The 20407-nt window shown below is 36.0% G+C and overlaps 1 protein-coding gene across 1 annotated transcript in view; it reads left to right on the top strand.

The window, feature by feature from the left end:
- The window catches only part of LOC102233769 (glutamate receptor ionotropic, kainate 5-like), a 196563-nt gene that overhangs the window by 162575 nt on the left and 13581 nt on the right, over positions 1-20407 (top strand). The window contains exons 14-16 of the mRNA XM_005805495.3: positions 2686-2799; positions 14333-14442; positions 16160-16333. Coding sequence (XP_005805552.2) covers positions 2686-2799; positions 14333-14442; positions 16160-16333 — 398 coding nt within the window. The remainder of the gene's footprint in view (positions 1-2685; positions 2800-14332; positions 14443-16159; positions 16334-20407) is intronic.

Raw genomic sequence — 20407 nt, 5'->3', positions numbered from 1 at the left:
GTTTTGCAAGCTGTGGCATAGGAAGGATTTTTTTCTCATTTTCTTTTTTACATTATGACTATTGCTATGTATGCTATGTAACTGGGGACAAAATGTATATTTTATAATTGGAAGCAGCTAATTAGCATCTCAAAATCTCAAATGGTGCCTTAACTATGACCCCTAACAGAGGCTTCATGAATGCAGAGCAGGACCAAACAGCAGAGAGAAAAGAGGAACCATCTTAATCATAATGGGAGAAAAACAGATCCCTGACTTCAACATTTCTCTGCCAGGCTTTCTGGCTATTCAGCCAGAAAGAGATTTAAGGAGAAATGATAAAAACAAAAGAAGTGAATCTGCAGTGCTGTCCAACAACTGATGGATCCAGGACACATTTCTGTGATATTTCTTCTCTGCTGACCAGAAATTAAGCTGCTAGTATGTAATGACCATCATGAGACTGTGATACACCAACCATCTTCAGTCAGAGGCCTCTTCAGATATGTTGCATGACTGACTGCTATCAGATATCCTTCCTGCTCACAGCATCATTATCCATGATGACTCTTTGAAGATTAGATTATAGGAGTTTCATCAACATTTAATTTCCCTTACCTTAAAAAGCCACTGATCAGCCTTCAATTAATGCAAAATCTGTTGTGAAACTACAAAAACAAAAATACATCAATGGTTAATATTTACTATTAACAGTTAATTTAAAATCTAGGCAATAATTTTAAGACTTTTGTCATTTCCTATTTAATGTCAGATGTTTAAGGAGATCCATTGGGGCAGGTTCTTGCATCCCACAGTATTTCTTGACAGAGTGAAATATGTTTTGCAAAGCATGAATTGGAGGTTAATGTAGCTTAAGCTAGTGTTATGAACCCCATATGTATATTTAAGACTCTTATTTTGCATTAAGTCATTTTGTAGTTGTCATGACAGAGTCAGATAAACAACATCGCCTGTCAGACTGACTGAGGACACTCGGTTACATAAACCCTGAAGAAGCCTCCGCTATCTTGACGTTATTTAACTGGCAGCATTTTGTGAGGGGGAAAAGCAATGACAGGTTGGCAGACAAAACTATGTATGATGTATAGGCACTGTGATAGTACTGCAAGTGTCTGACTGTTATCGATCATAAATTGTTGCCTCGAGCTTCCAGTGGATGCTAAATTTGAAAATTGTCACAGTTTTAAGGCAGCTGGAGCACAACATCTAAAATTAAGACAAGATGGATCATTCCAGGATGAACAGAGATACTTTAAAGCACAGTTTGAGAATTATGAAGCATTATTTGAGTTTGTGAAAACACAAAAAGGAAGCAGCAAAATAATTCAATATAAACATGAGTAAAACTTTAATTGAAGTATATTGCGCTGATTAGAGATTGCTTAAAACACAGTTTGTAATTTGTGAAAACTTTCAACTTTTTGAGGAAAAAGAGGTGACAACCTTTTGAAAAGTTTATTTTTGTTTACACCTTTTCTTGTCTCTCTCAAAGCTGCTCCTCATCTGTTTTTTAACTCACCTGTGTAGCTCCCCACCATAAATATCCCTTGTTTCACCAGTTCCTCTATTCACAGATCTGTTGTTTCCACTCAGTCCATTTTGTCTTTCTGCTTATTAATGTCCTAATACATCATGGATTTCCAATACACATCTCTGCATGAACAGAAATCCTGACAAATTTCATCTGATCTTGTGTTCTTCCTTTCATAAGCAGTAGAAAGTTTTCAGAAAACTTTGTTTAATCTAATTGTATGTTAAGATTCCATGAGTACTGTTCTCTTATTCAGATTCTGTGACCTGACAGACTGTCTGAAATAAAACATATTATCACTACAGCCAAGATTGTAAAGTATTAATTACCATTAGTATAGTATTGCCATGTCAATGGCCAAATTATCCTTATAACAACCTCTTATGTTCGTAAGAGATGAACTAAATTCAATGTTGGAAAATTATTCTTTGAAAATGCAAAGATGAAACTATTTTACACCATCAACCCTGCGGTGGGAGAAAATGTTGGTATCTGAAGGCAAAAGCTATTAGAACACTATTACAGAAAACATTGTTTCTGACAACTTTATGTTCCTCCCAAAGTGTTTTCTGGTAATGCAGAATAGTTAAACATGAATGCAATTTACTGGAAGTTATTTTGCTAATTATGTTCATTAGGAAAACAAACAGAGAAAACATTTCCATAAAGATTATGTTTGTTAGATTTTGCTCTCTTTGCTCTCATTATTTACTTACGGACTAAACATTTCTGGTGGTATATCACTTTAAGGAAATTTGGTATAAGGCCTCAGTTCTTGTTTTTTGTTTTCTTCAGTTCAATTATAGTGTCTCCTGCTTTTTTACCCAAATATCAGCTTTCCTTGAAGGTACTTGACCCACTTGACTCTTCTTCCTTTCTTTTACGTTGTGTAGGTTTTGTTTCTTCTTTTCTATGAAACCTCGACTGACACTCTCTGCTATCCCTGTTTTTTCTACCTTCTCCTATTTTTCCTCTACCTTATGTTTGAGATTCTTTATCTATTTTATTTTTCAATTTTGTTTGCACATGCACCACAAGTCAAAAAAGAGAATCCATTTCCATTTTCGTTCTCCTGTACCTTCTTTCTTCTTTCAGTACCTGGAAGTTACAAATACTAAACAATCATACCTGATATGTTTTGTGTCTTGCCTTAGAAAGCTGACCTGGCTGTCGCCGGCTTCACCATAACCTCAGAGAGGGAGAAGGTAATTGATTTCTCCAAGCCATTCATGACTCTGGGAATCAGCATCCTCTACCGAGTGCATCTGGTGAGCTTGCCTTTACATTTTCAGTTTTGATTAAAGCTGCCGTAGGTAACTTTTATAAGTAAAATGCTTTTTACATGTTTGTTAAAGCTATCACTATGTTGTGACAGTTTAGTATGAGGCAAGTAACATGAAAGAATCATGAGAATGATTGACAGCGCTACAACCTTCCTCCTGGCTCTGGTTGGTTGTTTCTGACTAGGAGTTGTGTGTTTCTCCAGAAAAGGACATCCAGGAAGCAGAGGAGCTAGATTTTTCCTAAAGATTATCTGTCTGATGTTATACTGTCACACCAAAGGGCAGTTTTAAAACGTACTGTATGTAAAAACTACATGTCGCTTATGAAGGTTAGATACCTAGATTTAATGTTTACTTCTCAAAGAAAGCACTCCTGGGGTTCACAGTGGAACGCAGCAACACATAGTGTAAATCATGGTGGTTAGGAATGGCTTCACTCCACTGGTGAAGTGTGCAGCAGAGCAGAGACTCATTCGGTGTAAATCCAAGGTCACACACTTTCTCAGTTTCTCTTTTGTTGTCGCTCTCAATGTCACTTTCATCTCAAGGCAAATTCACAATTGAGCTTGTGTTTTGCTTTTCAAGCTTTGGAAACCCCTTGGTAAAAACCCATCTATTAGCTGCATCGCAGTATTCAAAGTGTGTGAAAAAAGTATCGGCTTATTGTTTGGAAATACAACACGATACATTATGTTTTAGTGAAAAAATATGTTAGAATGTCTACATGTTTCTGCTGTTGCAGCAATACATGTTGAATAAGGTCATTTTTACATTTACCTTGCAAAGGAACTATTACTCCTTGAACTTTTTCATGATTTGTCATAATAAAAAAAAAAAAGATTTACAATTTAAATAGGAGATGACAAAATTTGTTTTCCCTTTCTATGTGGTTTTGTGGAAGAGTGACAAAAAAAGCATTTGTTGGAAGCAAGGAATAAGAAGTATCTTTCTTTTTTCATCTAACTGGGTAAGGGACCCAAGCAACATGTGAAAGAAGGTGCAAAGCTGATAAACTGAGCAGAACATGCCAACCATAAAAAATTGTGCCGTTCATGTGCTTTTTCTTCAGGGAAAGGGAAACCGGCCAGAGTTGATGAGAGGAGGGAAGAACTGACAGTAAATAGAGACAATCTTGGAAAACAATTAAAAAAATACCTGTTGGGATTTGCAAAACAGTTAGCAATGGGCCACATGTTGATCCTTCCAACAAGACAACAATCCTGAACATACAGTCTGATCTGAGGCTTTCAATGAAGTCTAGAAATCATAGGACTGTCTTTCATCAGTTTCCAAATCTAATTAGGAATTAAATAAAGAACAAATAAAGTGGAAAATTATTAGTTTCCAGACTCCATTTCCAGAGATAAAAATAACTTTTTTGAAACATAAATATAATTTCTGATATTGATTGGTAAAGAAATAGAATAATATTAACAATCTGACTGCAACTTCAAAAATAAATGTATGAGCATTTTCTTGCATTTACCAAGTTTGCACATTATAAACATTGAAATATTGAAGTTTTGGGAGTTTTGTCCTTAATATCAATTTTAAAGTGAAATTTTAAAAGTCCACTTTTTTTCATCTCGCCAGCAGAGTTGGGACAAAAGTTCTACAGACTGGAGCGTGGAGTGTCTGCACCTGATATCATTTTATGTCTGCAACCTCTCTGTGTTTGATTTGAGGAATTCATAGGTAAAAAAAAAAAAAGGGCTGCAGTTGCATCAGAAGCTTCCTTCTCAGCACGAGCTGTGCTGCTGGAGGCGCTGACAGTCGCTCGACCGCTCAGGTCACACAGTCAAACTGAGTTTCCAACAAAGCAACAGAAAGTATTACTACAAACACTGACGAAGCAGAGGCGGGGTGCTTTTGGGGGGCAGATCAGATGAAACAAAAGCTGAAAACACAGATAGAGGGCATGTTTTTATTTATTTTTTATGCAGGGAAGGTAGAGGCAGGAGCTGCTGCTTTAGATTGTGAGTTTCTAGCCTCTGATGGGGGATGGTTGACTTGGGCTTCCTGACTGGAATCTAAAATCTGGATTTTCTGCTTCCCCATTTTCTGAGTCTGACAGACCTGCAGATTCAAGACATGGGATTTGTGACAGTTTTGAAGTTTTCAAATGCTGCATGCTTTTTATGTACAAAAAGAGTTCTTTTGAAATTTCTTGTGGGATTTTCCTTTTTATTCTGTTTTTCAGTCACCGCTTATGTTTACTGAAGACTGATATAAAACGATTGCAGTGAATGCTGAATCTTTTATCTTTATTCATATTGTTGATTTCACGGGTTTGGCTCCAGTGTTATAAAGAACATAATAAACTTATGTTTTACACCATGAAAACTGCCACCTAAAGGAAGTAGCAACATTATTATGTTTCCGTTCAACGTTTGGAAATTGTCAGATTTATTCTATATTCATGGTTACATGCTTTTTACTTTCACCTCTTGTTATATTATTTTTTCACTAGTTTCTAAAAAAAAAAAAAGAGCCAAAACACTTAACATTTATGGCATAAATTTATTGACAGCAGTTCCATTAAAAGGCTTCAGAAACATTTGGTGCTTGAGTAAATAATGAGAAAAAAGAAAGCAAAATTTGACTAAAATTATCTTTACAGAAATGCATTCTTTGTTTGCTTTTGCAGAAGAACATTCATTAAATTGAATTAATGTTTAATCATTCTGCATTAAAAGAAAACACTTTGGGTGGAACACAAAGTTCTCAAAAAATGTTTTTCTGTAATAAAAATCTATTATTGTCAAAACTAAAAAGAAAAACTATTTTAAGGTTATGTCTTAAAACTACATCTGGCAAACAAGCAGCAATAATAGACAATGTGTATTTTGTATTTTTATATATTAATTTGGTAAGTATATTAAAAATGAAAATGACAAGAAATGTGTTGACATTTATACTCCTTAGTAATTATTATCAGCTACATTAAGACTAATTGATTTTTGTATAAAAACAATAAAATTATACATTTTGTATTATACATTTGTTAAGATACTGTCAAACTGTGGTATTTAAATTCAAGTTGATGATTCTGTCAGAAATTCATGCCAGTCCATGCATTTTGCATACCTTACTTTTTATGAACTGGAATAATGCGGCTCAGTGTGTGTTTACCCAAACAATGCAGCAGTTTCTCATTTACAGGTGAAGCAAAATGCAGCATCAGCTCTCCAACAACTCCACCGAGGGAATACATCACATCAGTCCTGCTTAAATTATGCCTGCTCCCCCTTTGATTAAACATTTTATTGATTACTTTTAAATCACTACAAGCTCATCCCCCCCTCTTTATTTTGCCTCCACTTCCAGCTCTAAGCCTCTTATTGTGCCCTAGAACTCTTAAATCAGAGAGTCGATTGTTGTTTAAAATGCCATCGCTCACACAAAGGGAGACCGTGATTTTAGCGTTTTAGATCCAAAACAGTAAAAACATAGACTGCAGTTACTATAGCTGCCACATTAAAAGTATCTTTTTAAATTAGGTTATTAAAATCTGATTTATTTGGAATTAACAATATGGTTCTCTTCTGTATTTTGCTCATTTAGGTTTCTGTACCCTAAACTGGTAGAAATAGGCCCCAGGTCCCCTTTGACCCTTAAAGGAGAAGCTATGGACAATGAATGGCTGGATGGATTTAAATCTCAGCAAACTCTATGAAGAAACACACAAACTTCTAACATTTACTGAGGTCACAGTGCCCCAAGGAACACTCAAATCATTAGTGATGGGTTTTGTGGTCTACGTCTGATTCTAGTCACAGCCGAGTTTTACAGAAAGCTTTTGAACTTCATAAGTGCTACAAATTGTTACATTTTCAAGCGCATGCCTTTTTTAAGCTATAGTGAATTCCATCAGCTCAGATTTTCTACACTCCATATTCTGAAAAAAAAAAATCCATGGTATATTTTAAAATAAAAGTAAGTTTTTTTTTGTTTGTTTGTTTTTTAGCAAGAAATAGCAAAAAGCAAAAATAAATAAAAGCCACTTGGCTCAATTTAGGCCTAAAGCAAGCAAAAATCAGGTGCAAAAATGAAAAAGGTTCTTTTTGAAGCGTCTCTACCGAAGAGGCTGATGCAATACAAAACAATAAAGCTGCAAGCTGCTTTGTAGATGGGCTCCTGTCTTCTTATTTCTTAGAGCTTTTAACATAAAAGGTTGAAAGGGGGATTCTCTGAGAAGACCATAATCAAAAGTCATGTAAGATTCCTCTAATCACTCCCTGGTCAAGATGCAGAGTTCCTGGAAAAGAAGGATTGGACTAAAAAGCAGATGCGGATAAAGGGTTTATGCCTAATCACATTAAAAGTGTACTGGATATAGAGCTTATACAACTATCCTGCAATACCTTATTTATATCTGTAACATATGTTAACTTTGTTCATCATCTTTCTTTGATTATTTATCACATAAACTTAATTATTTCCTTAATTAAAGACAACCGTATGGTTGAGTTTAGAACAATGAAAGATTTAATCTGTTTGAAAAGTAAAATAAGAAAAAAAAAACATTTACTATTTTTAAAACCCAATGTCCTAAAAGCACAATAAGATAACACCCTACATTTCATCAGAATTATACCTCAGTCTTTATTCAGTTTCTTCTGTTGGGCTTTCTTAATGCATTTTTTATTTTTTAGTTTTTGCTGTCACAACCTGAGTTTCCACAGGTCAGCTGTTTGTGGAGCTCCAAAAACGTCTCAACTCACTGTTGAATGTTCTGACAACCCTTAGGCAATAGGTCGTTTGTTTCAACATAATTGTATCTCGTCAAACATAAAGCCTCTGTCTTTATCCAAATATTGTGCCTTTTTTCACATGTTTCATAATGCTGAAGAGGTTAAAGAGATCAATACTTTCAAATATTTAGGTTCACTGTAGACAAAGAATTCAACTTTAGTTATCACCATTACACAAAAACATGCACAACAATATAGATTGTAGTTACACATAAACTGAAGTCACTCTGTTATCCTGTTCAACCCATTCTACTCTACTGCTCTCCCTGTTCCTTCAAGATACTGTCACCACCAAGAAAAAAAAAATCAAAGTCTCACACATTGCATCCAGGATTCTACACCTTCCCACTCCAAGTCTGACTCACACAAATCACACAGTCACCATATGTTCACCATACATGCAAACAGTCCTGACCGTCTTCTTAACCGGTTCTTCACTTTACTCCCATATGGACACAGATACAGAACTCAGAGCTGGAAAAAAGGACAATTTTCAGAAAAGTTTTGTCCTCTCAGCTATCATCACATTGAATTTATCAGATATCATCCTGTGGCAATCATTCATTTTCCTGTCTTTCTTGTGATATTATGCAGATGGGGACGTAGAAAAACAGAGGGAGGAATGGATGTTATATTTTAGATGTCTGTGACGGAGTCTGTGTGGGACATGTTGGGAAATGTTGATGTGTATGTATGTAATGTTCCACTTTTTCTGAGATGCCTAAGTTATTTATATCCACTGATTGTAACGGCATGTGAAAAAGATTATCCCCGTGGGATAATAAAGACATTTATCTTAATATAAGTTGTTAATAGTTCTCATAGCATATCTCCATAAGGTTACATTTAAATGTGTAAAAACAAATCTTGCAGAAAAAGTTACTTTCCTGCTTCGTGAACTTAATTTGATTTGAACGTCGTAGAATGTAATAACTGCCTCGCTCCCTTTTACACAGTGTGATAATGGAGATATGTGAGCAAAACCACAGAGTAGTAGCAAGTGAAGTCTTTTTTTCTGCACAAAAAAGGTGAAAATTGTTTAGAGAACCCAGATTCTTTAGATGAAAAATGTAATGTGCACTACCTTAAGCACATACCAGTCTATTGCAGCAAACACATGGACACACAGGACAGGCAACCATGCACATGCACACTTAGACCTTAGGGCAATTTAGAGACCAATTAATTTAACAGTTTTTGGCGTACCAGGAGAAAACCCAATGATGCATAGGTAAAACAAGCAACTTTAAAAACAATTATTCAAATAATGTTTTGAATGAAAACAGGAAATCCAGATTATCATCACTGATTACTATGTTGAATAGTTTTTGTCATATTCAAGGAAAAGATAACTCTTTTTTTCACCTTCTTAGTATAAAGTACAAAAGGGAACCTTAATCAGTTGGAACTGTGGGGAAATCACATAGTGTACCTTTCAAAATTCTGCATTTTTCAGAGCTGGGAAATGGAAACTAAATGTAAAACAAAGCTCAGAACACAAGTCTTGTCTAGCAACAATTAATGATGATAGTCATTCTTTTAGTTGCTATTATCATTAAAAGATTCACTTCTGTCTCCTTGCGGGAAGAATTATAATGGCTGCATGGTCCCTGTCTGCAGATAATGTACATCTGCAGCTCATTAGTATGCACCTCCACCATCTGTCCTCCATGTTTGATCCAGTCCACAGTGACAGCATCAGTTTATTGACTCAGTGATCAGTCAGCTGCTTAATGTGTGTACAGCAAAGCCCAGCTCACACAGTAGTGTCCCAGCTGCATTTTCTTAAGTGTTTATTTAGAGATTAAGTTGACCGAGAGCACGTTTTTACTCACAGTTACGGCCTGCAGCGGCAATTTATGCTCTCACCCTGATGTGCAGTGAGAGATCCATCGTCTCAATCCGTGGCGGGAACTCCTGCCTCCAGGATGAGTCTGGACTGGAGGATTTGAACCATAAATTCACTTTGTTAAACACCAAGCTGCTCCTTCTGACTGCACAACCCTGAGTAGATGAGGTGACAGGCCATGTTGATCTTGGCACATATATTGGCAGGGTCGTCTTGCCTTCTCTATTCCGTTAAGATTTTTAGTGTTCTAAATTTTTTAGTGTCTACTAAAGTTGAGAAGTTGAATTTCTTTTCCCAGCTGTTATGACTGATGATAAACTAAAGGCTAAATGAGCCTCGCTATTAAAAGAGCTTAATCATACTTCATTTTGAATCATCGGCACAGAGTTTTTTTATACACGCTGTGTAATCAATACACAGCTTTCCTTTGTGATAAAGCATTATAAAAGGTGTGAAAATGACAAGCACCTCTGTTGCTTAGCAAACCATGTCCAAGCCATCATATATACTTGGTGTGGATTAGATTCGTTGCACAGGGACAAAACATTTTGAGTGACAGACTCAAAACCTTTGTCAGCCCTGTGAGTACCTATTGCTGCTAAAGTTAGCATGAGATTAAGAGCGTTTGATTTGTGTCGAAGGCCAATGAACAGTTTGTTTTAAGTAAACTGAAATGGATTTGATTCTTTTTATGTAATGTTAAAAGCAGAATCAGCCAGCACCCAAAACGCAGCCACAACAAGAGGATGTTTCACCAAAGGTTTTATTACAAAAGTAATTGGTGTGGAAGGGTGTGACCTCACTGGTGGAGTCAGGGATGGGGGATCCACAGAGGTCAGGAGTCCAACCAGGGGCAGGTAGGGTAAATGGACAAGGGGAGATCTGGGGTTGCTCAGGGGACAAGCAGACGACAGGGACAAAATCCACCAACCAGAAGCTGAGTCGTGAAACGGTCCAGGGTCATGGGAGGGTCTCAGGCAATGAAAATCCAGAATCCAGAAGGCAGGAGGCAGGGTCAGAGACAGGTAGGGATCAGCAACAGGACTTTCAACAGCAGAAGGATTAGGCAAAACTCTGTGGTCAAAAACAGGCAGGATCAGAAACCAGAAAACTCTTTGGAACATGGGACAACAAGGCTTGAAAGCTGTGACAGTGGCAACAGACGATCTCGCACTGAGCTGGTGACGAGCAGCTGTTTAAGTAGGGCCCAGCTCAGTGCAGGTGAGGGCAATGAGCAATCAGCACAGCCAAGGCAGAGCTGAAGGGCTGGAAACATGACATTTTAATTCAAAATCTAACTTAGTTAAATTTTTCAAACCTGAATGCAGAGACAGAGATTGCTGAAAATACAATCTTGATTTTTATGCAAATTGTTTTCCTTAGGTTTGTATGTTTGGTATTAGCATTAACCCTTTAGAATCAGGTAAAAAGAAATTAGAATATAGAGACTAGCAGACTAGAACTGGATTGATTTACATTGTTCAGATTTTTTAATACAGTTATTTTGTTTTACATATTTAACCTGTTAACAAGAACAAAAAAACAGAGACCATTCGATTATTTTCAAAAATATTGTTTAAATTATGTTTTGCCACCAAAAGTCCAATACTATGTATTAAACTATTACCTTCATCCAAATTAATGTTAAAGTTGTTGAAATAAATATTTGCAGAATAAATATAATTTTGTTGTGAGAACAAATGCTACTTTTCCTTTAGTTTTCATACATCTTTTTTTATCCTGTTGCTTATTTGCCTTAATACTTGCACACATTGTGTGATTTCCAAATTAATTAAAAACAGGAACATGTTACACATTGTAAGCTCAAAATAATAAAATCTTAACTGTAACCAATTCTAACTGTATTGTGTATGGGAAGGTGCCAGACTGCACAATCTGTTGCTCCAGCAGTATCATCTCAGATAAACCTGGTCAAGGTATCAGTCCAACAATACATAGGTGGCTATTTACACATTAATCTGCCGATTTTTAAAACCAGATGCGACAAGAAGAGAGAGAAGGACGAGGAACAAGAGACGGTGCAGAAAATCTCATAGCTGGGCAAAAAACATCAGTCACACTGCATGATTTCCACACAGAATATCTGACACCGCTTGATATTTGTCACTGCTTAATATTCTTTCATCGCTCAACTTTGTTCTGAAGAGTGCTAAATTGCCAATCGGTGCGTCTGTCACTCTGAATAACCACAGACCACTGATTTACCCCCACAACCAGAAACGTTCTTCTATTTTTTTCACAACAAAAGATTTCTGCTGAAACGACTTTAAGGGTTTTTTCTTAGTTCTAAACTTGAGGACTACAGCATGCAGCATGTTGTAAAAGCGATGACTTATTTATGTAATCATAACATCACAAAAGTCATCAGCCATGTGTTTTTGTTTTATGAGTTGAAATTAAAAGATTAAGCAACAGAATTGCCTATAAGGCTGTAATCTGAAGCTGAGCTGCTTGTGGATTCAGTGCTTCATATAAAATATTTATCTTCTAGAAAGTTATGAATAAAAGTACTAAAGCTTAAAAATAGCAACATCTGTCTTGTATGGACTCAATAACAAACAGTGCTCTACTATATTCTTTTTTGCATAGTGTTTGTTCCAGCACTGTAACACTTGCAGTAAAGAATTTTGCTGGACTAGAATCAGGTCTAGTGAACAACAGTTTTTTTTATTCATTTATTTATTTTTAATTTTTAATTATTTTTTTTTACCTGATAGCAATGCCTCTTTTGCTGACATCTAAGCCCTATATCACTCACCCAACACACAATGGGAGAAATTGGGGCCTTGAATCTTTTTGTAGACTATTTAGCCTGGAGCTTTTTAGGACTGGTGCTGACTTTACTGACACTCATTGATAGCATTTAGCAGACTTCACACAGTTAAAGCTCGACAGAGACATTAAAGGCTTTATACCACATCTCACAGATAAGCTGAAGTAATCTTCGCCTGAAAAGCACACCCTGAGGTGGAGAATAACAGCAGTTTACTGTTGGGCTGATTTCAGAATTTTATTTTTCTATTGATGGCAACGCCAACGTCTGTCAGCTGCAAACATATTTCTGATAATTCATATGGCTGCTGGGCAGCTGGGGCTCTTTAAGCTCTTTAAGTGGAGGGCCCAGAGCTGTCCTGCTTGTTGGGGCTGCTACTGTAGAATGCCGTTGCTATGTGGGCTCTGACTGATCAGATTTCTATTTTATTTTATTTTTTTTGCAGGGAAAAGAATCTCCATATAACTGTAAGGTCTGGTTTCTTACCTTGAGAATGATTCCTGTTGGTAGTCATAATATTGTGACTCATTAATGTAGTTTTGCTGCCAGGATATGCAATATTAGATGATAATGAAATATAAAAAACCCCACAATTTTAACTGTTTTAAAACCTCTTGAAACACACACCTTTTCTTTATCCCCCTTTTTTTACGTCCAAAAGTCTCAATCCGGAACCTTTGTATTTGCATGTTTCTGGTATGCCCATAAATGTGATGCACAAGTGACAGCAATGGACAGCAAAGTCTTTGCTTTTGGTCCACTGGAGGTAAATTTATGCTTCAAATGCTGATGGAGTGCTAGAAAAGACTATTGTCCTGTAACCAGAGCTGTTCAAGCCTAAAATAGCCTCTCAATCAAAACATGTTGCAGCAGCACAGACTTTTCCAGTACTAATGTCAGCGTTCACATTTCTAAAAAAGTTTTTTTTCTAAGATGTATGAATGATCAGTGGTTCCTGAAATGCTTGGAAGCTGAAGAGATACAGCAGCACATTGCACCAACCTCCTGATTGAATAACCTAAATAACATTAAAAACAATGAATATCTCTTTTGTTGAGCTTACATGTATATTTATTCATTAATTAAGCATCAAAAGTGGCTTTTCAATTGAAAGTGTTTATTTTGTCAGTACATGGTTTTATATGATTAAAATGTGATTTGTTTTGATTAATTTCAAACCCTGCAATTTATTTTAAGCAGCATAAACTAGAATTTTAATTCAATTTACAGCAATAAATAAAGTTTAACCTTCTAAAGTTAAAAGTTATGAGTCACGTTTTAATTAAATTAAATGCCATCTCTCTGTTTTAAGTTCCACTCTTTCATATTCACAATAAATTATACATTTTTTTCCAGATATGCAGTTTTTGTCTACTGTTTAAAAAGGAAAAAAAAATCTCTTTTGTATGTGCAACATTTCAGTTAACTCACTGTAATTTCTTGAGCAAGTTTCTGAGCTAAAAAGAACAAACAAACAAAAGCAAGTAATTTAATGTTAGATTAGCTTTTTGATTTGCAAAGTAATCAATACAATACATTTGTCTCTGGCAGCAGATAATCTGCTTTATACACATTAGAAACACAAGACATGCTGCATGTGTCTACAAAGCTTATGAGCACATTAAAAGATTGTAATCTTTTTAATTGGCTAAGCTCTTGACTGGCACACACATTAGTGAAGACATCTCCATGTTTATCAGCACCCTTGCCCCCTGGTGCTCAATAGCCTGAGTTAATTTTTACTGCTGCTTCCAATTCATCAGCACTCATTTTGTTGTTGCTCTCCTATTCATAGAATCTGAGGGACGACATTGTCTTACACTCTCTCCAAGTTATTTTGATGTCATCAGATAAGGAAGATAAAGTTTAGAAATTACTACGGTAGAAACAAATTGTAAAGATCTCATTAAAGGTTTCGTCTTTAACCCACTCTTACTTATTTTATTGTAGATGTGCTGGTTTTTATTCTAAATGATTGTAGGTCATAATCAAGGCAGACTTCAGTCAGACAAAACAACTTTATGAGTCTTAGCCCCAGCACTGCTTTCTTTGAGGCCAAGCACAGGAAGGTAAAGCCAATGCTGTCAATCTTCTGAGCTTTTCTTTGTGTTTCTCTTTCAGGCTCGAAAACCAGGTTACTTTTCTTTTCTCGACCCGTTTTCTCCTGCTGTTTGGCTTTTCATGCTGCTGGCCTACCTTGCTGTCAGCTGCGTTCTCTTCCTCGCCGCCAGGTATGACACCTTTCTAATGATTTCACTTCAGAAAACATGATACTTTCACATTTTGAGTTTTGCCTGTTTCTTAGTTTGAAAAGAACTTTTCAATGGGCTTGTCTTACTGGGTTCTCGAGGGTTCATTGCTAATCACGATCACAAAAAGAAATCTAAAACGAGAAAAATAACCTTGAATATCAAAACCCGAACCACATTCCACTCTGAAAAAGAAATGATTAGGAAAGTGGTATTAGATTTTGCTTTCATGTTTTTGTGCCTAAAAAAATGACAATTGCACCCATTAAGCCAAAGAATATAATGAGAGTTTGGTAGCTGTTTAATGACGCTTCAAGTTTTTCATTTTTTGTACTCTTCTGTGAATCAGCATTTGTCCTTCTGCTTCTGCTTTTTTGACGTACTGAAATGTTTCAAATTATCAAACAAATTTTAATGGAGCATTTATATAATAAGTGTAATAATGATTACATTTATTTTGGAAATGGATATCTAAAACATTTTGGTCTGAGTAAGTGATTGTACCCACGTTAAATTGTGAAATAACTGTGCAAAACCAAATTTTTTGCTTCAGTGCCATCAGCCACACCTGATTAGCACCAGACCTATAGCATGAAGAAATTACCACAATATGAAGTAATTTAAAATGCCCCAATCAGAAAAAAAAAATAAAATACATACAAGGAGAAATACAAAGTTAAATATATCTATTCCTCTGGAAGGGTTGGAAAGCCCTTTCTAAGGCTTTAGGAATGCAGTGAACTACAGTTAAGCCACTAGAAAGTAGCAGAGGTGAACTTTCCCAGTGGCAGCAGTACAAAACCTATTGTACAGCATGTGAATGACTTGTCTAAGAGGTCACCACAGGACCCAGAGCAACATCTACAGCAACGAAGGCCTCACTTCCTTCAGTTGATGGCTTATAATTAAACAATAAAAACAGAGATGGCAAAAATGCAGTCCATTTGAGAGCTGAAAGGCAAAACAACAGAATGATCTCAGACTTCAGGAAAAACGTTCTGTAGGCTGCAGAGAGAAAAATACATCATACTAAAACTCAAATGTGAGTTTTAGTATGCTTACAGTTACTGCTTTGCTGCTTCACTGCCTCAAAAAATTACTTTAACTGGTGGAAAAATTAATTCTGATCAAAACGCTAAAGGTTTTGGTTGAGAAGTTACCATCAGCTTATGAGCTTAATCTCTAGTATTTTCGTGTTAAGGCTGGAAAGCCTTTTCTATTTTATGAAAACTTCTTTTCTGATATATACTTTGTTTTTTTATTTTATTTTTTATTTTTTTACCAAACAATTAATCTTATGTGATTTTTTTTTTACCCTTGATTTTCACCATAGAAATAAAGCTTTTATAAAAATTTAACTGAAGAAAATACTTCTTGCTATATCCTGCATTGGCAGTCTGTGGTTGACATTTTAAATATTTGAGTATTTCCATGACTACCCTTAAAAGATTAAAACATGACAGTCTTTTTTCTGATATCTCTGTCTAATGTCAAAATGTGTTTGATAAACATTTAAATAAGACAAAAGAGCAACATCTTGTTTCTGTTTTCTATAATTTGAATGTTTTTAAGTCACTCTATTATTTGACTATAAATTGTTTGGGGAAAAAATGCCTAAACTGATCACCAATGTATCCCTTTTACAAAGTATTGCATACCTTTTAATATAGTTTTGCATATTTGCTCTTTTTTCTTTAAGGCTCAGTCCTTATGAGTGGTACAACCCTCACCCATGTTTACGGGAGCGGCGGGACATCCTGGAGAACCAGTACACACTGGGAAACAGTCTGTGGTTCCCAGTTGGAGGCTTCATGCAACAAGGCTCAGAGATTATGCCGCGGGCCCTGTCCACCCGCTGCGTCAGCGGAGTCTGGTTGGTACCAAGACAGTAACATTTTTTGTTGTCGACATTGTTCATAGTTGACATTCATCATAGCAACTTATTGACCTACAGGTGAAAGTTATATTTTTGTAGCACTATTAGCTTTTCTTGACAGGCACTAGACAGGAAATGGCCAGAGAGCAAATTGGAGAAGATTTGCAGCAAAAGTCTCGGTTGAAGCTCAAACAGATGGACGCATCAAGGCCGTACAGCCTCTGTACGGGGCGTCCACTCTACTCAAATTTAAGAATATTTTTAGCTGATGTAACACATAAGTAAATCCGCATTGGCATTTTGACTTATTTGATCTGTCAAAACATCTCCACGTTACTGATGGATTCATTTAACAGTCATGAACACTATCTGGTCTGAAAACAAAAAGGAAAATAAGAAGTTTATTTTAGTGACTTTAGTAAAAAGAGGGGTAGGTGTCACTTTTATGCTTTTTAAATTTTCAGCAACTTTACTGACACATGTACAATTATGCTTTTCAAAAATAAAACCTTTAATTAGTCACACCTACTTTTTGCACCACAAGCATTTTTGACATCTAGTCTCATATGTTAATGTGTAATTACAGTAGCAATAAATTGTCCAAAATTTCAGCTTTAACTTTAAGGGGAAAAAACTGTTCTTTGAACAAACTTCTTTTGTCTTTGCATTTCATTCAACATTTCTCAAGGCTGATGCAAACAGAGAGGGATCTTTGACCGATTCTCTTTCCAGAACCTCCCTAACTTATTCTTCATTCTTTTTTTATGGACTACCCTGGAGTATTGCAAAATCTTTTATGTTATTCCAACTAAAAAAGTGCATAGTTTCAAGTTAAAGTTTCTTTAATGTATAGCAAATGCAATATCTTTACATTTGTGTTGGTAGGAGCAAAATATTATTTTTCCACTGTGCCTCCGAAGCAGGAACAGTTGCTATGGAAACTGAACCCACTCTTCACATTGAATTTGGAAATGTTAATTTTGTAAGGTATATAACTTATCCAACACTCAAATGTCCATACTTATAATTCTGAGATTATGCCACCACAATAAAAGATGAATCTTAATAAACGACTGTCTTTTAAGGTGTTTGCACATCTTTTCTAGAGGTGTAGAGGATAATAATAAGTCTCATTGGATCAGTATTTGCAGAGTCCAAGCATCCATTTGGCACAGAAGAATATTAATTTAACTCACCAGCTTCTGTACATGAAAAAAACACAACCTGAGAAACATAACACTCTTTCTTTTTTGTAAAATACTCACGACACATGGAATAGGACGCAGAAATTAAGTATTCTTTGTGTCTTGGAAATTATATTGAGAGATGTGTGTTTTCTCCAGGCATGAAAGGTTGATACACAAACATGTCGCAACAGCTTGCAATTATTACACAGAGAGCATTTGTCATGTTTGTTTTGTGTCCTCTGGAGCTGAAAACCACTTTGACTGCTTCACACCTTGAAACAAGTGAACTGGCAAAATTATGCCATCATATAATCTCACTAAAATGTCATTTTAAAATGGCTCATAATAAATCAAAAATAACTGTTTCGGGGAGTAAAAATCCAGAAAAATATTAGGTAATGTCTAACATTTGCAGTGATATTTGTCGATGTGCTGGAACAAAGTGGTGATAATAAATAGCATCTCCTAGTGGTCATTACCATTATAACATGAGTCAAGGAGGAATTGAAGACACAAAGTTGCCCCAGCAAGCAAGGAAAGAAGGATAACTGATAAGAAGAAACGCCAGAGCAGACCTCCGTATTGCTCTTCCTTCTCCCTCCTCCCATCTGCCCATTCCTTCCTCTTCAGCAACATTAGCGGAAGGTGAACAGATGGTATCGACTCTAATGTGAAAATGATGATGTCAGTTTTTCCTCAGGTTTTTATTTCCACTCCTCTTACTCTCTGTCCCCTCTCTAATTCAAGCTAGTTTCTATTCTAAACTTTTAGCAAAAAAATTTGCTGACAGATTATTGATGATCTCTCAGTAGATGATATAATGCAGATGCTAGTTTTACTTTTTTGTGTTTGAAAACTTTTTGGCTTCCACTTTTAAAACTTTTGATCTGAAAAAAATCATTGCATTTACTGTACAATTGTTTCATTTTCTCCAAATTGTTGGAAAAAACTGTTAAATATGGGTTTTCTGATTTTATGTTATTAGAAGCCTTTTGTAGAATTGTTTTTCAGAATTTTCAGTCAGTTAAAAAAATTTGGTTTCTGTTTGTAATTAGCATTTTGGACTGAATATCGTTGACTTTCATATCCCTCATCCCTCAGTCCCAGTAGCGGCAGCTAGACAGATGGTAGAGCGATACTGGAGGGGCTGGAGGGTCCATCGACGGATTTTCCCTGACAGCGCTCTGCCTAGTCTGGCACTTAGTCTCATAAAAGCTAATGATAGCCGTGGCACAAGTTGCAACATCCCGAGGTCTGTCTCTGTATGTCTGAGTGGCTTGTTGGCTGGATTGTCCACGTTGCATAACAATTAAAAGAGATGGAACAATGGAGAAATTCAGTCATGTCCTTGCTGTAAAGGGAAAGAAAAGCAAAACTGATGCTTGTAAATTTTCTAACCCTTCAAAACTGTCTTATAAAAGCAGTTAATTAGGAGAGGGCCATTTGGTAGATGAGTCTTCCAGTTTAGTTCTGACTTCAAAAGGGCCATAAGCTGGTTTTGACTCTTCCAGGAAAGGCTTACTTTGTGAGTCCCAGTAAATAACTTTTGGACCTGCTGTGTGAGTTTCTCCCCAGCTGTTCAGTGTATTGTCTCTTTCATTCATTTAGTTTCACCTTGTGCTTCAAAGGGTTAAATTCTGCACATGTTGACTTTGGTTGAACTCGTCCTTCTGTCTGACTCTAATTAAGCTGCTTTCCTCACAGCCTAAAATGTTTGTCCATTTACCTTAAGATGGTATGGAACTGGTTTGTGCTGGCTTTAGAAATAAAAGAAATCAATAAAAAACACTGTGTATATTTTATTGGGCGTTGACCTGCAGTGGAGTCTGTAGCTGAGGTTGCGCAATATGTTTTTGTTGTCTGTCATTTTGACAAACAGGGCCCAAAGAAATCCAATAATATAGTTTCATCTGTCGATTTTTAAAATGATAATAATGACAGATTCAGTAGTATTTAATTCTCATTTAGTTTAGTCAATATTCAGTCCAAACATCTGAACGGAGAAACCACATTGTGCCATCATACATAAACCAGATAATACATGTAACCTGTTCTCCACAGTGACTGCACCCAATAACTACATAGAACAATGTAGCAATTGCACTAAAATTATGAACGATTCACCAGGTCTGCATGGACCTGAATTGTTAACTCACTTGTTAATTGTTCAATATCTCAAGGCTTGATTCAGTGGCTATTGTCGTGAGATTTGAGATGCATGACTGTTATGAGTCCCAATTGGATAAATTGATTAAATTGGATAAATTGGTTCAATTTATCCAATTGTACATATTTAAATTCAGTTTTGATAGTACAAAGCTATAATATGGTAAAGTCAGTTGAATATGTAATGCCAGTTGGCAAAGATTTGTCTAGAAATGTGTCTATTATGTGTTTATAACAAACATGTTTATGTCATGTGGAAAGAAATAACTTTTCAAATCATTTTTAGGAGGCATATAAAGACAAAAACATTGTTCTCTGTGAAACACCTCAAGGCAAAACTAAAGCTTACCAGTGATGACAACCCAAACTTAAGGAATAATGATGAGTTGAATACACAGCAGCTCTAATTCATCATATCAACAGATCAGTGTAATCTTTTCTCAGAAATCCCTCCACAGTATATTGGTGGCACAAATAATTCAAGACTTATTAGCTTTTCCTTTCTGACAGAGAGATAAAACCATTTAGATCGCGCTCACGTCTGCCTGTCAGCCTAATAGTCCCAGCTGGAAAACACAGAAAAACAGCTCAAAAGGTTACCGATTAATATTTTATATCTTGCCATTTATATTGCTGCCACAAATAATAATATATAAAGGAAATATGTGCTGAGAATTGTCATGCAGCTGTTCATCTGAGCTGCAGCTACCAATAATTC

Source organism: Xiphophorus maculatus, chromosome 13 (assembly GCF_002775205.1).
Source record: "Xiphophorus maculatus strain JP 163 A chromosome 13, X_maculatus-5.0-male, whole genome shotgun sequence".
Taxonomy (NCBI): Eukaryota; Metazoa; Chordata; class Actinopteri; order Cyprinodontiformes; family Poeciliidae; genus Xiphophorus; species Xiphophorus maculatus.
The sequence above is the reverse complement of the archived record's forward strand: the minus strand, read 5'-3'. Positions and strand labels throughout refer to the sequence as shown.